Below are 16,080 nucleotides of genomic sequence, written 5' to 3'. Positions count from 1 at the left end.
CACGCCTCAATGCCGGGACAGTGATGAGGCATTCTCCAAGGGATAATAATGCACTGAGATTAGAAAGAACAAAAATATGCTGCAAAAAGCATTCCTCAAAACGAAGAAAACCAAAAGATAGCATACCGTAAAATGCAGAGAATGAAAAGTTTAGTACCTCGGTTTAGGAGCTTTTGAAGCAGTGACATTTTCATCTTTAGGCAACTTCAGTGTTGAAGTGTTGTCAGCCATTTACATGTATACTGTTAAAAAAAATATCAAAAAAAGTCAATAAAATGGAATTTCAGAGTAGGCATAGTTGTTGATTCAGAAATGAGCAAAATGGAAGCAAATGAGTAGTTATTTATTTGCTCATTTTATTTGCTGTTTGGTTTTTGAAGAAACAAAAAAGAGAGTGCAACTGATAATCAATTGAGCAAATGAGCAAAATAGTTGCAAGTATTTAGGGTGTGAACCAGTTGAGCAAATGAGCAAAATTGTTGCAACTGTTTAGGGTGTGAACCCCCAATTGAGCAAATGAGAAAAGTTGATACAACTATTTAGGGTGTGAATCAATTTTGCTCATTTATGCTAATTTTTGAGAATGAGCAAAATTACGGAAGCAGAACTGATTTTTTGGAAATTATTTGCTCATTTGTTCAAATGAGCAAATATGGACAAAATCAGTAAATGTGTGGAAGAAATTATTTTGCTCATTTGGTCAAATGAGCAAATTTTAGCACAAGCAGTAACTGCCTGGAATATTAAATTTTGCTCATTTGGTCAAATGAGCAAACTTTTCCACAAGTAGTAAAAGCCTGAAATATGTAAATTTGCTCATTTGGTCAAATGAGCAAATTAATTTTGCTCATTTGGTCAAATGAGCAAATTTTAATTTTTCTCATTTGGTCATTTTAATTGTAATTTTAATTTTGCTCATTTTAATTTTGCTCATTAATAAAATGAGCAAGATTTACAAGAATGAGCACTTTTCCAGACAAATTAAATGAGCAAATTATAAAACAAAATAAAACGAGCATGATTTTCGAAACAATATGAAAAATGAGCAAAATTAAATATAAATGGCTAATTTTAAATAGTAATTGCTCAATTTGATCAATTATTTGCTCCGTCGGCGAAGAGTTGCCGGAGCAGTGAATTTTGCTCATTTACAAACAATGAGAAAATGTTTAAGATTCAATCACTAAAATTTGCTCATTTTGAAACAATGAGCAAAAATTGAGATCTGATAGTTAATATTTGCCCATTAGAAACAAATGAGCAAATATTTCGGATTGAAAGTATAATATTTACTCATTTAGAAAAAATGAGCAAATTAAAACTATAACATATCAACAAACTTCCAGACAAAATAATGAGCAAGTTTTCCAGACCAAACAAATGAGCAAAAATTTCAGGAAAATAATAAATGTGCACAGTTTCACAAATGAGCACATTTTTCAGACCAAATTAATGAGCAAAAATCAAATAATGACCTAGCGAAACTAATTCAAGCAAAATTGAAACTAGTAAAGACCAAATTAATGAGCAAAAATCAAATAATTACCTAACGAAACTAATTCAAGCAAAATTGAAACTAGTAAAGACATAATTCAAGAAAAAAAATCAAACAAATCAAACAAAAAAATAACGAAAAGGTCGATCTAAACAAACGAAAACCTAATTCGTAAAAGTCAATCAAAATTAACAACAAAACAAGATAAAAACGAGTAAAATGAACTTACAAAACCACCAATTTTCTAGAACAATGAAGGATTGGATCTTCAAACAATGAGAGTAGAGAAATAAATGGCGAAAATCGCGAGAGAGATCGAGAGAGAGATCGCGAGAGGAGAGAGATCGCAGGAAGAGAGAGAAAATTGAAAGAAGAGAGAGAAAGAATTCCGTGAGAGAGGAGGTCATTCAGCGCGGTAAAAGGACCAATTTACCCTTAATTGTTTCATTTGGTCGGGTGAATCGTGGTACGTTGGATTGACCTGATTCGAAAGGCTGAGATCGCTTCTCATTCTTCTCATTATAAGCTCCCTTCTCATTTGAGTGCAAATATATATATATATATATATATATATATATATATATATATATATATATATATATATATATATATATATATATATATATATATATATATATATATTAGATTGTTTGAAATCAAATCTTTTGTTTAGCTAGATTTTATCAAAAGATGGTCCGACCAAGCAAAAACATTCTACCCGTTAGATCGTGCCAGATCAGACCAAAATATTTGCCCAAACCCCGCTATTTCGGGCTACAAATAGTGGGGTTTTTTTTGCCATGTTCGGGATGAGCCAATTTTATAACCAAAATTCCAATTTCGAGTTGTCCAAAATCCACCTAAAAAAGTTTCAAACCGAATCAAGTCGTGCCGGACCCGGAAAACGAGCCTCAAAGTCCTGCCCAAAATCCGTTATTTTTAGCTCGGGTCAGGGTCGAGCTCATAATGATCATATCTATATTTAACATTGATATTCATCACCTTTATTTGGATTAGTAATTTACTTATTAGTTGAATGGATGACCATCTAATTCCTTTAGCTCATAATTTCCCTTATTTCTTCCGGCAACTTTTGTGTAAGAGTGTAAGACCGCCTTACCGGAAAGACCAGTTTGACTGGTTAACTAATTGGTTCCACTACTTAACTAATTTGTTATATTGCTTAACTAACTAGTTCTAGTGGTTAACTAATTAGTTGCACTGCTTAACTATTTGATTTTAGTATTTAACTAATTAGTTTCAGTGATTAATTTATATGACACCAATGTGGTCTTTTGTGTAAGACCGCCTTATATAAAAGTTTGTATATTTCTTCTTACTTGACTAAGGCCCTGTTTAGTTCACCTTATTTCAGAACCTTATTACTTATTTCAGATTTAATCAGATCAGACCAGACCAGATCAGATCAGAAAAAATAAGTTCAGATCAGACCAGATTACTATTATTATTATTATTATTGTTATTATTATTATTATTATTATTATTATTATTATTATTATTATTATTATTATTATTATTATTGGTATATGTTTATATCATTGTTATTGTATTTAATATTTTATTACTACTATTGCTTTAATACAAAAATAATGTTGTTGTCGGTGCAATTAAAATCTACTCCCTCCATTCCTTTTTGTTCTTCCCATTTCCTTTCTTGGCATTTCTTTTTGTTCTACCCATACTGAATCTTTACTATTTTTAGCCATGGTTTTTTTACCAATTTACCCTAAGATTCCCCATTATTTACCAAAAAGCCCTAAGATTCTACTCTTTTTTCACCCTCTTTTTCCCCCACCACCCATTTAATTATTTAACCATTCCCCATACCCCAAACCCACTCCCCGTCCCTTTCACCATCTCACCTCTTTCTGGTTTTTCTCACTCTCTTCATTTTCTTACTCTCTCTCTCTCTGTCTCTCTTCATTCTCTCTTCATTTTCTTCCTCTCTCTCTCTTCAGTCTCTCTCTTCATTCTCTTACTCCGTTTCTCTCCTCCTCTAACGTTTTTCACTCTCTCTCCTCCAAAACAACTCTCCGTTCTTCAGATCTATAAACGAGATCGCCGCCACCACCGCAACCAAACCTCCGCCGCATGTATTATGGCTTTAGATGGTGAAATTCGACCATAAAAACTATAGATCTAGAGTTTTCATGGTCGAATTTGACCTCTAAATCCTCAAAATCGTGAGTGATACTAAGGATCAAGTGGGTATTAATTTATTTTTGTGTGTTTTTTTGTCGATTTTTTGGGTGATTTTTGTCGAAAATTTGGGCTGATTTTGGTCGTTATTTTGGCTGATTTTTTGGGTTAAATTTGGTCAAATTTGGTGGTTGATTTTGGGTATAATTTTCTCGAAATTCAAGGTTTACTTTTCTGTTTTTTGGTCGAATTTCTGGGTTTTATTTTCTCGAATATGGTCGAATTTCTTGGTGTAATTTTGCTCGATTTTTTTGGGTAGATTTTTGGCGATTTTTTTTGGTCGAAATTTGGTGGATTTTGGTCGAATTCTGGGTTGTCATTTGTTGATTTTTTTGGGTTGATTTTGGCGATTTTCTGGGTTGATTTTTGGGTTGATAAAATTATTTTTGGGTTAATAAATTATATTTGGGTTGATTTTTGGGTCGATTTTTTGCCTTGATCTTGGTCGAATTTTCTGGGTTGATTTTTGTTGATTTTGGTCGAATTTCTTGTCGAATTTTGGTGTTGATTTGGTCGATTTTTTGCCTTGATCTTGTTGAATTTTTGGGTTGATTTGGTTGATTTTTTGTCGATTTTTTGGTTTGAATTTTCTGGCTTTGTCAATTTTTTGGGTATTTTGGTATTCTGGGTTTGTCGATTTTCTTGGTTTTTTTGGTTTGGTTTGTCGATTTCCTGGGTTTTTTTTGGTTAATTTTCTTGATTTTTCTGGTTTGATTTTTCTTGATTTTTTTTGTTCGAAATTTGGTTGATTGTTTTGGTTTGAATTTAATATGTTTTTATGGTTATTAATAATAAAATATCTCCCACTTATCTTATTTCTTTAATATTTTCTCTCTCCTTACTTTATTTTAAATATATAACCCAATCATTATTCTTACACCCAATCATTACTCATATCACAATACAAACCAAGATTCCAGTTTTCTTAAACCACACCCAACATTCTTTAGGGGTAGAACAAAAGGGAATGGATGGAGTATTATTTAAGGCATAAAAAAAACATTAACAAAACATTCAAATTCATCATGTCCAAATTAAACCATTAAGTTCAGATCAGAAACGATATAATCAGGTCATCCATATTAGAACTGATTTTTATAGATCAGAACTATTATGTATCCAGACTAGAACTGATAGGATCAGATAATATCCAGATCATGTCCATATAATGTTCAAATCTGCAAAGATCTTGTCTACATCAGAACCGATCCTTAAAGAACCAATATGTTTAGATCATGTCCAGATTGAATCGATACGTCCAAATTATAACTGGTCTAGATATCGACTATGTACAAATTATGTTCAGATCAGAATTGACCTGCAAAGATCACGTCCATATCAGAATTGATTTGTACAGATTATGACCAGACCAGAACTGGTCTATACAGATCATGACCATATCAGAACTAATCTGCACAGATCAGAATTAATCTGTACAGATCATGATCAGATCAGAACTGATCTGTACAGATCATGTCCAAATCAGAATTGAACTATACAGATCATGTCCAGATCAAAACTGATCTGTACATATCATGTCCATATCAAAACTGATATGTACAAATCATGTCCAGATCAGAACTGATCATGTACAAATCATGTCCAGATCAGAACCGATCTGTATAGATCATAAATTATATGTCTAGATCATAACCGATATATCTAGATCATGTATAGGTCTATCTAATATAAGGAATAGTTAAATCATGAGCAAAGTCAAATAAATAATAACAATATTATAAATTTGTGTAATATTTATTTTACACGTAAGTGGTTTAATATTAATAAATGTAGATTTTTGTTTAAACTTAATTCTAAAGAATCAGATCAGATCAGATCAGATCAAAAAAAATAAGTTCAGATCAGATCCGGAGAAATAAGGTAAATTAAACCGGGCCTAATCCATGTTATACTCTACGTTCTCGAATATGAAACAACAATCGCTAACTGCTGTACCCGGGTACAGCCAGCTCTGGCTGTACCCCCCAAAAACGACACGCTCATATTGTTTGTTCATTCTTGTCGACTGTTTGTTCTTTTTTATTGTACTGTTTGTTCATTCTTATTGTACTGTTTGTTCTTTCTTGTTGTACTGTTTGTTCTTTCATGTTGTTTTTTAAATTCATCATCAAATTTTCATAATTGTCGTATTTTTTGTTCTTTCTTCTGGAATTTTATGTTCTTTTTTATATTGTTTGTTCTTTCTTGTTTATTTGTTTGTTTATAATAATCATATGGTTAATGTTCATAATTAAACTCTTCATTAATCTTTTATTCTTTCTTTTTGTATTGTTTGTTCTTTGAATTTTATGTTCTTTTTTATATTGTTTGTTCTTTCTTGTTTATTTGTTTGTTTATAATAATCATATGGTACGTTAATGTTCATAATTAAACTCTTCATTAATCTTTTACTCTTTCTTCTTGTATTGTTTGTTCTTTCTTGTTGTACTGTTTGTTCTTTCTTGTTGTTTTTTAAATTCATTCATCAAACTTATTGTTGTATTGTTTGTTCTTTCATGTTGGCTTTAAAATTCATCATAAAATTGTTCATAATTGTTGTATTGTTTGTTCTTTTTTCTGGAATTTTATGTTCTATTTTATATTGTTTGTTCTTTTTTGTTGAATTATTTATTTTTTCTTGTTTATTTGTTTGTTCACAATAAATATATGGTTAATGTTCATAATGAAATTTTTCACTTCATTGGTCTTTTATGTTTTTACAAGCGCCTATATTGTTTATTTCCAAATAAATAAATAAATGTTCATTTTCAAAATAGTAAATGTTCATTCCAAATAAATAAATAAATGTTCAATTCCGAAATAGTAAATGTTCATTTCCGAAATAGTAAATGTTCATTTTTGTAGTTTATTTCCAAATAAATAAATAAATGTTCATTTCCAAAATAGTAAATGTTCATTCCAAATAAATAAATAAATGTTCATTTCCGAAATAGTAAATGTTCATTTTTGTACCAGTATTTTTTCTTTCTTGTTGTATTGTTTGTTCTTTCATGTTGACTTTAAAATTCATCATAAAATTGTTCATAATTTTAGTATTGGCTGTTCTTTTTTCTGGAATTTTATGTTCTTTTTTATATTGTTTGTTCTTTTTTGTTGAATTATTTGTCCTTTCTTGTTTATTTGTTTGTTCATAATAAATATATGGTTAATGTTCATAATGAAATTGTTCACTTCATTGGTCTTTTATGTTTTTACAAGCGTCTATATTGTTTATTTCCCAATAAATAAATAAATAAATGTTCATTTCCAAAATAGTAAATGTTCATTCCAAATAAATAAATAAATGTTCATTTCCGAAATAGTAAATGTTCATTTCCGAAATAGTAAATGTTCATTTTTGTAGTTTATTTCCAAATAAATAAATAAATGTTCATTTCCAAAATAGTAAATGTTCATTCCAAATAAATAAATAAATGTTCATTTCCGAAATAGTAAATGTTCATTTTTGTACCAGTATTTTTTCTTTCTTGTTGTATTGTTTGTTCTTTCATGTTGACTTTAAAATTCATCATAAAATTGTTCATAATTTTAGTATTGGCTGTTCTTTTTTCTGTAATTTTATGTTCTTTTTTATATTGTTTGTTCTTTTTTGTTGAATTATTTGTCCTTTCTTGTTTATTTGTTTGTTCATAATAAATATATGGTTAATGTTCATAATGAAATTGTTCACTTCATTGGTCTTTTATGTTTTTACAAGCGTCTATATTGTTTATTTCCCAATAAATAAATAAATAAATGTTCATTTCCAAAATAGTAAATGTTCATTCCAAATAAATAAATAAATGTTCATTTCCGAAATAGTAAATGTTCATTTTTGTAGTTTATTTCCAAATAAATAAATAAATGTTCATTTCCTAAATAGTAAATGTTCATTCCAAATAAATAAATAAATGTTCATTTTCGAAATATTAAATGTTCATTTTTGTACCAGTATATTAATGTTCATTTTAAACAACACAAAACGACATCGTTTTGGATGGGGGTACAGCCAGCTTGGACTGTACCCGGGTATAGCCAAAAATTTGCGATGAAACACTATTGGATATTTGGATTTCATAGTTATCGGCCTGGTTAGTTGTACAAAATTGCTAATCGTGGTTAGGCCCTTGAACCCGTTTCAATGGTCTCGGGTTTGTACGCATGTTCGGGACTCCCGACACTTCTAAAGCCACACAAACGAATACCGACCACCCTTTCTCCGTCTCCCCCTCCGCGCTGCGCCCAGTGAATGCCATCGGCAGCTTATCTCTGACCACTTTCTCTCTCCTCTCATCGGAGAAAACATGCAGTCGATTTCCAGGCGATTAGCACAGCAATCTCCTTCAATCTCATCTATCAGATATCTTTACTCGCTTTCCGATCCTCGTAATCTCTCTCTCCTATTTCAATTTCTCATTTCGATTTTTTTCGAGGAATTGCAATTTCTGACAGTTCTATGGTTTTCAATTTTGTTCTGAAATTAGCTATTATTGATTTATGTGGGGTGTAGGTTACGGTGCTGATCATTCGAGGTATGGATCTACTCTCGCTACTAAAGGTGGTGTGCCCTTAATCAGAAAGGGAACTGGTGGGAGATCATCTCTTAGGTAAATTTCTCATTTATAATTTGATTGTATTAATCCAAGAATTGATTTTTCTTTGGATTTAGTATTTGTATGATTTCATCTGTTGAAAATGTGGATTTGTAGTTTGTAATTGATGAAATTCTTGCTCTTTCATTCCATTTTGATTGTTGAACTTAGTGTATTGATACTCTAAAGAAGTACTTGTTATGCTTGGAGTTTTATAGGTGTTCGGAGATGGTGCATTAAGACGATACGATCTAGAAGTTTTTGTTACCATTGAATAATGTAGAATTAGCTGTTTCTGCTCAGCTGGTGCCTGGAGTTAGTCTTTAAGCTCAAGCACTGATTACCCGACTCTTTAGTTCATTATAACTTAATTTTGTTGATAACTGTCAAAAGGCATTATGAGTTGGAGGAGGTAGATTTATTCCATTTCCTTTCTGAAGTTTAGTAATTTGATCCCTATATACAAATAGATTCTAGTGGAGTTTGAGTGCTGTTGGAGGTGAACACTTCAGGGAAATAGGGAATGATAGTGAATTGGAAACTATGGTTGTAAGGAGGGACAGTGCCTTTTGATCTCACTGAGGTGTCAGTTATTATTAGCTTTTATCCTTTTAGTGTTTCTTAATGTAGTGTCTCTTCACTTCTTTAGTCCACATGATGTCGACTGTTTCATTAGGTAATATGATTAATTGTACTGCTTTGGGTGAGTTATGAACTTATGATGTTGTGGGGTATAACATGTACTTCCTCTGTTCTCTTTTACTTGCAATGTTTTGACTTTTCACTTTTGCGGAACTTTAACTTTTGTCATCTTCAATTATCAATAAGAAATAGTTAAGAAAAAAATTATATTTTGTTAATATACATTGAGAAAATCTATCAACACCTCACATGACTATATTTTTCCTTATAACAAAAAATTTATTGAAGAGAAGTTTGTGAACAGTGCGAGTAAAAATGAACGGAGGAATACTAATATCTTCTGGCTTTAGTGCTTTATGACATCTTGGGTGTTTAGACTTGCCGTGCTCCGACTACTCACACGTTTGGCTTCTGCAAAAGTACTTTATCCTTGCTTGTTGCCTTGATGAACTTCATTGAATTTCAGTTTCTTGTTCTTTTATATTCAATTTCGAGCTTGTTAAAGAAAGATGTTTCGAGAAAGGGAAAAAAGAAGTCTGAATCGTAGGAGATCCATTAGTGTTTAATTGAAGCTCTGGAATGTTAAAATATGTGTTTCTGTTAGACCAGTGTATAAAAAAGCACAAGGTGCACTAAAGCGATAAGAGTCCTAGAGCCTCAGCATAGGGCGCAAGCGCAAGGCACACGGCACACACCTCATCAAAGTGAAGCACACTTTTTTAAATAAAAGGTTTCTTTACTATTATGCATATATATCTGGCTAAAATAGTGTACTTAAACCACAAAAATATACAAACATCATATTTGATTCCTATTTACTCCTTGTTTTAACAAAAATACAGCATATAACATATGTTTGTCACGCACTATCCACTTTAGGAGGAGCTAGGGCTGGAGTATCATTTATCTCTGTTTTCTTCTTCTTTTCTTCTTTTTTCTTTTCTTTGGACTCTTGGCCCACTTTCTATTGTTCAAGACTTATATGTGTTGTCTAGAACCACGTAAACAACACAAAAAAGAAGTTTCCGACTTAAAATAAAAACAGAAAGAGTATCTTAATGAAGCGCACAAAGGCACGCTTCATGCGCTTCTTCCAAAACGCTTCGCCTGTGACTAATTAACCGCTTTACCCTTACGCTTAGGGCTTCAGCGCTTTTTCATGCACTGTGTCAGACCTGAGCTGCTCCAGAAATTCATTAGGTATTGAAATAATTGAGGTTTGATGCACTGTTCTAAGACGTCTAACTGAGGGTTCAATTAGGTAACCTGTTGACTTATGATGGATATTTTCCTTAAAATTTATACAAGTCCATCTATGAGTAACATTAGGCTTCTATGAGAGAGTATATCAGGATAGCTCCCCATTTTTGCCATTTTTCACATAGTTCTAGAAGTCTGTTGCAACTTTGCAAGCAGAAAATGAGAGAAATGAGTTGATAACACGAGAGACAAATGGCCAAATGAAGAGAAGCGAGAAGAATATTAGACAAGGTTATGTAATATGCACAAATCTCGTCTTACGCAGGGTCACATGGTTTCTTATTAAATCACTAAGGGTGTCTCTTAAGGGCATGAGTGCATGAGTCGCATCTCACAGTTTTAAACAGAAAGCTGCTAATTTTAGTGTTTAAGTTCCTCCCTGTAGAAGTTAGTAGGTGTATGCTCTTATTAGTTTCCTTTTATCAAGAAGTTTAATTTGTTCTGCTTAGTTAAGCAAGTTAAGGTTTATGTGTAAAACTGTTCATGTTGTGTCTTGCAGTGGCATTGTAGCAACAGTATATGGAGCAACTGGTTTTCTTGGACCTTACCTTGTACAACAACGTGGTAAGTCATGTTCCTTGTAATATTTTTACGGAACTTTCACGATCTATTGGTATTAATTGTTACAGAGGTTACCTCATTTCATTTTTTTTTTTTAAAGTATGTCACACATTTTTGTTCCTTGACGCTTTTGCTAGGATACGGGTGTTAGACTTTGTATGAACAATCAAATATGGAAAATGCTTAACCTTAAGATAAGGGAGTATTGTGAAAAGGTGTCGAACTTTAGATTCTGGTTTTGGTGATGCGGCAACATATACTGAGTTTTCTCTCTTGTTCATTGCTAGCTCCTAACTTAATGTGTTTCCCGTTCTTTGGTGCTTTTCTTTTTAGTTTCCTGCAATAATTTAGTGAGTGGCATTCATAAATGCTTAATTTTTTTCCCATTTTACAATCCGTTATCGTTAATAGACATTAGATATAAATTACAAGACATGGATAAGTTTGCAGAGTAAACGCCCTAAACAAACTCTTATTTCATGATATACTACATAACATGTTCACGACTACATTACAGAATCAGAATTCATAAGATACATTACAGATCCTGCATTGTCTATTTACTAACAGGTTTCATGTCAGGCTCATATATACATATGCACACTTCTAACTTCTCCCCGCATGAATTAAAGCTTCTCCACAGTTGTCACCACGCGTTTTGCATCTGGGGACAATATCTGCTATATATCCACTAGATATTTTAAGATTTTGAACACAATGGTTACTATCCATCTTTCTTGTGGATTTCCTTCTTACATCCGAGAATTCTTAATTGGCTAGTTGTAAATAGCCCTGACCAGCAAGATCACTATTTCAGCCAGTGGCGTTTTTGCTGCCTTTTGTGGTGGAGGCAAGTCTACGTGCACTATGGCTACGGTGATACTGCTTTCAGCGTTGAGACTGTCTGGGGAGGTGGATGAGCTTCCGGGATGGAACTTGGTCATTGTCGTGTATCTATTCTCATTCCTGATTAACCTTCCTTCCTACATTTGCTACAAGTTCCTTCTAAGGTTTGTAATCAGATTTTAAACCTAATCCTACATCCAGTACTTCTCCTTTGGCGGGTTAGTTGCCTCTTCCTGTTCTACCTCTACGACATGATATGATAGTAAATCTGTCAAATCCTGCAAGCCATAACTCCTTATACATCTATACTATTTTATGGATATCCTTACTATAGGCCACGGCCCACCTATCACGAGTGATGTAGGGGCTGAACTCATTTTGGAAATATAGGATACATTCTTAAAATTTCAGAGCTCTTTATTCTCCGTAGGGGAGGGAATCCTTTAAAAAAAAAGGCTTTACCCTTGGTTTTAAAAAGCGCGCCCGAGGCTCAAGGCGCAGAACCTGACGTCTAGCCATGTCACGCTCATGCACCCTCCAAAAGACGCGCGCCTTTGCGCCTTTTCCTAGGCTAAAGGGCAACGCCTTATGGTATAAGACGCCAATTGTTGACAAGGAATATATTGTTTTCAAAAAGCCAAAACCACGTGACTTTGATGGTTCCCTAACGGTTAGAGTTTACTATATTGAAAAGAGGAGTAAACTCCAAAAATTTCAAAATTTTCATTCTTTCATTGTCTCTTTCAGCGCCAGGTCATGTAAATTCCTCCATTTTCTATTTTATAGTAACTGTGTTATGTAAGGTGTGGCGCACTTCTTTAGAGAATCTAAATGAATAGCCAGTGATTAAAAGTTACTTGAAACTTCCTTAGTCCCCCACTTTTTTTCCCTCAAAAAGGCTTTTAAGTTCATTGTAATTACTATTTTTCTCCTTTGTGACAACAAGTAATACTATTCAGGGTTTTTTTTTCCAGAAAATGAATACCACAAAAAGTTTAAAAAAATTGTGCGCCTTGCACCTTGCGCGTAGAGACTTTTGTGCCTTGGTCCCCCTTGCGCCTTTCAAAACTTAGCTTGTACCTCAGGTTTTGTGTGTTAGCATCCCTGCCCCTTAGGTGTTGACATGTCACATTGACACTCCACATAATCGAACACATAGATAGTCAGGGACAGGGGTTTTAGGGTCATGGTAAAAGGGAAGTTATTTTTTTAAAGATTATAACTTTATAAATTGTTGGGAGCTTATATCTTAGGTTATTTGTCATGTTATTATGTGTTAATCAAGTTCTTAATATATGGTCATTGTCTCGGGAATTTTACGTATTGGACTTCTAATATAATTTGATTTTGAAATATTTTGGAAATGCTAAACTTTTGGTATTGTGGGATGTAAGATGTGTTGAGCTTTGAGTTTATGATACATGCACGGTCTCAATTACATATTATGTGAGTGTAGCGTGCTAGCATGCCACCTGCAATGATTGATTCTTTTACCATGAACCTAACGCCTTCTGTCCCTGATTACACATCATACTTTTGTATAATCCAGTGTTATACGGACTACGATCCAAAGGGGTGAGATGGTTAATGAACACGAGGTACACATTTGGTGTATGACTTGGTCCAACCCTTCAGATAGTGTTTGTCTTATCTTGGAAGTTATATGGAACTTCATACACTATTTTTTTCATGAAGTCACCCCACGTCATCCATGTTATATGAACTTCATACATTATTTCTTTCATGGCTTGGTCCAACCCTTCCACCTAGAATTTTATCCTTGATTTTTGGGGAATAAATTACCCTATGAAATTATCACCTTCTATCCAAACCTTTTAAAAACCAATAATTTTTTCTCCTTCACCTTTCCCCCTCTTATTCCCTGTAATCCAGGCGGGGCCTACGATGTATGTGAAAAATGCATAATCGTACTAGAGAGACATGCATTTAAAGCCAATAAAATTTAAGAGGTTTCATCTTTGTGAACAACATAAATAAGAAAAAGGGATTTATGGTAGGAAAAGGTAAAATATTTCAGAGGAGGGAGAAATAAAAGTTAGCTGAAGGATCTTATGTTTGTATTTTTTCTCAACTACTTCTTTTTTAGGGACAAGTATATAGAAATTTTTATTACGAAAAAGAAAAGAAACCAGAATACAACAAAACACCAACGCACCTACAACAACTTGGAACAATAAAACAAACCATCTAGGCTCCTAATATATCAGTATCCACTTTCCCGTACCTTATAGGAAGGGCTGAGAAAGTAACCCTTCATTTATACGGATTACAGAAGCAACATATCTTTGTCTACATCCTGACATCTGCTAGCTACTCTAATGATAATCTGGGGAAGCACTTGATCATCTGTCTTCTTATTTCACCAATATACTCTCTCATTCTTTGAATCCAAGGACTGTAACTGTTTCAGCAAACAGAATACCATAGAGGTTAGCAGTTCTTGTCTTTCTCCTAGCCATTTTAATGGCTTGCTCAGTTTCTATTGCAAATTCTGTTACCTGCCTGCTATGATGCAAAAGATCAATAAGTTGCTTCCATACCCTTGATGAAAAGAGCAAGCAAAGAACAAATGTTGACAAGTTTCATTGTCATCTTCACACAATCGACAAACAACATCACGTTGAATACCACATTTCAGACTTCTATGTTTAGTTGGCAGTCTACCATGAAGAGCCATCCAAAAGAATAAACAATCCCTTCTCGTTTGCTCTATTGTTGCAGATTACCCTTTCATACCGAGGTACATCTTTTATAGTAAACCGAATTTCTGTGGAGAATATTGCAACACCAGTTTGCATGCTCAAATCTCTGCTAGCCTAGATTTTCTTAAGAAGCCACAAGGCATTATTAGGAATATCCATTGTCATAATGTCTTTTCCTTTTACATAGTATGCATCCACCCATCTGACCCAAAGCTTGTCCGTTTTAAAGTGAAGAGCCCACAACAATTTGCATAAGGTAGCTTTGTTCCACTTATGACCGTCCTTTGCATTCCAACCTCCAGCCACTCTTGGCTTACAAATATCATCCCACGCAATAGGAAACTTCTTTTGTGCTCCACTATTTCAATTGTCTTTTTTTCCCTTCAAGTTTGAGCTCTCTAGCTTGAGGTTTTTTTTAATCTGTTTCAGATATCACCTTATTAAAGGGGAAATAGGGGGATATTTCGTATTTTTAGTGCATACAGCACATGTTAAGAGGATATTTTTCCAAAAGGATATTTGGATAAAATGGACTACAGTCAATCCAAAATACGTGCGTCGTCCTCCAAGCTATCAAAACTTAGCACGGAAATGACTACCGTCAATCGGTAGGCTAAGTAGGAAATGTATGAATGTATGTCACACAAATAGAAACATAATTACATAAGGAAGCACACTAAGTCAACAAAACAACAATATAGCAGCAAAGTAATGAGAAACATGATATTGTGACATTCATATGTATATCAAAGTTAAGAGGAAAAGAAACATCAGCGTCAAACTTTGTGCAATATTTGTCCTGAATTGTTAGTCAACCTGCTATCTGGGATACCTGGTCTGAGGTTGTGTTCCACTGTTCCTAGGATGCCATGTGCATTCTTATTTCTTACAGGGAGTCTTACATGTTTCTCTGTTATTATAATTTCTAACAGGAGCATCTTATCACCCCTTTCCTATAACAAATGGAATCCTTGATAAATACGCAAAATTGTCTCGAAGACTTCAGGTGCATTCAGAAGCGAGAAGATTATATTCAGAAAGCGCTGCAGATTGTAGCTCTGAGTCTAGTGGGAGCATAACTGAAGCACCGTCGGCTGATGCTCAAAATGAATTGAGCAAAAATATTATGAGCAACTTGAAAACATCCTCGAGGCATGATCTTGCCATGGTTTTTACATGTAAAGTTTGTGAGACAAGACAAATGAAGTCGTGTTGCCGTGAATCATATGAGAAAGGTGTAGTTGTTGTACGTTGTAATGGATGTGATAATCTTCATCTCATTGTAGATCGACTTGGATGGTTTGGGGAGCCAGGGAGCATCGAGGAGCTTCTTGCTACACGCAAGGAAACGGTAAAAAAGGGTTCTGTTGATTCCTTAAATTTGACTCTCGAAGATTTGGCTGGGGTGAAGCTTGAAAAGCATTACTAGTTTAGGTTTGTTCTCTATGTTGTTTTATTTAGAAGTGTATATATAATTACCGAAAAGTGGGATTTACATTACGGAGCTAAAATTTGAATATTAAGCAGTCGTTAGGTGCTTTTGATTTAAACGTTAATGGTCCCTCATCTCACCCTTCTCACTAAAGATGATGGTCATGAAGCAAGAGTAGAATGCCTGGATTAGGTTGTTTCATTCTATAGATTTTGGTATGTATTGTATGTAAAATGATATGCCACTCTATATATGTTAATGATTAAAGTATGGAATGGATTGTACAATCAATGGGGATGAATTTTGAAT

At 33.5% G+C, this 16,080-nt stretch overlaps 1 protein-coding gene across 1 annotated transcript; it reads left to right on the top strand.

The window, feature by feature from the left end:
- The first annotated feature begins 7,847 nt into the window (after positions 1 to 7,847).
- Positions 7,848 to 16,058, top strand: LOC110788028 (uncharacterized). The gene is made up of 4 exons (XM_021992668.2): positions 7,848 to 8,101; positions 8,226 to 8,322; positions 10,709 to 10,773; positions 15,272 to 16,058. The coding sequence occupies exons 1-4, from the start codon at positions 8,020 to 8,022 to the stop codon at positions 15,766 to 15,768; spliced, it is 741 nt and encodes a 246-aa protein (XP_021848360.2). The 5' UTR covers positions 7,848 to 8,019; the 3' UTR covers positions 15,769 to 16,058.
- The last annotated feature ends 22 nt before the right edge of the window (positions 16,059 to 16,080 follow it).

Source organism: Spinacia oleracea, chromosome 6 (assembly GCF_020520425.1).
Source record: "Spinacia oleracea cultivar Varoflay chromosome 6, BTI_SOV_V1, whole genome shotgun sequence".
In the NCBI taxonomy this organism is placed as follows: Eukaryota; Viridiplantae; Streptophyta; class Magnoliopsida; order Caryophyllales; family Amaranthaceae; genus Spinacia; species Spinacia oleracea.
This window is presented reverse-complemented; position numbering and strand designations above follow the sequence as displayed.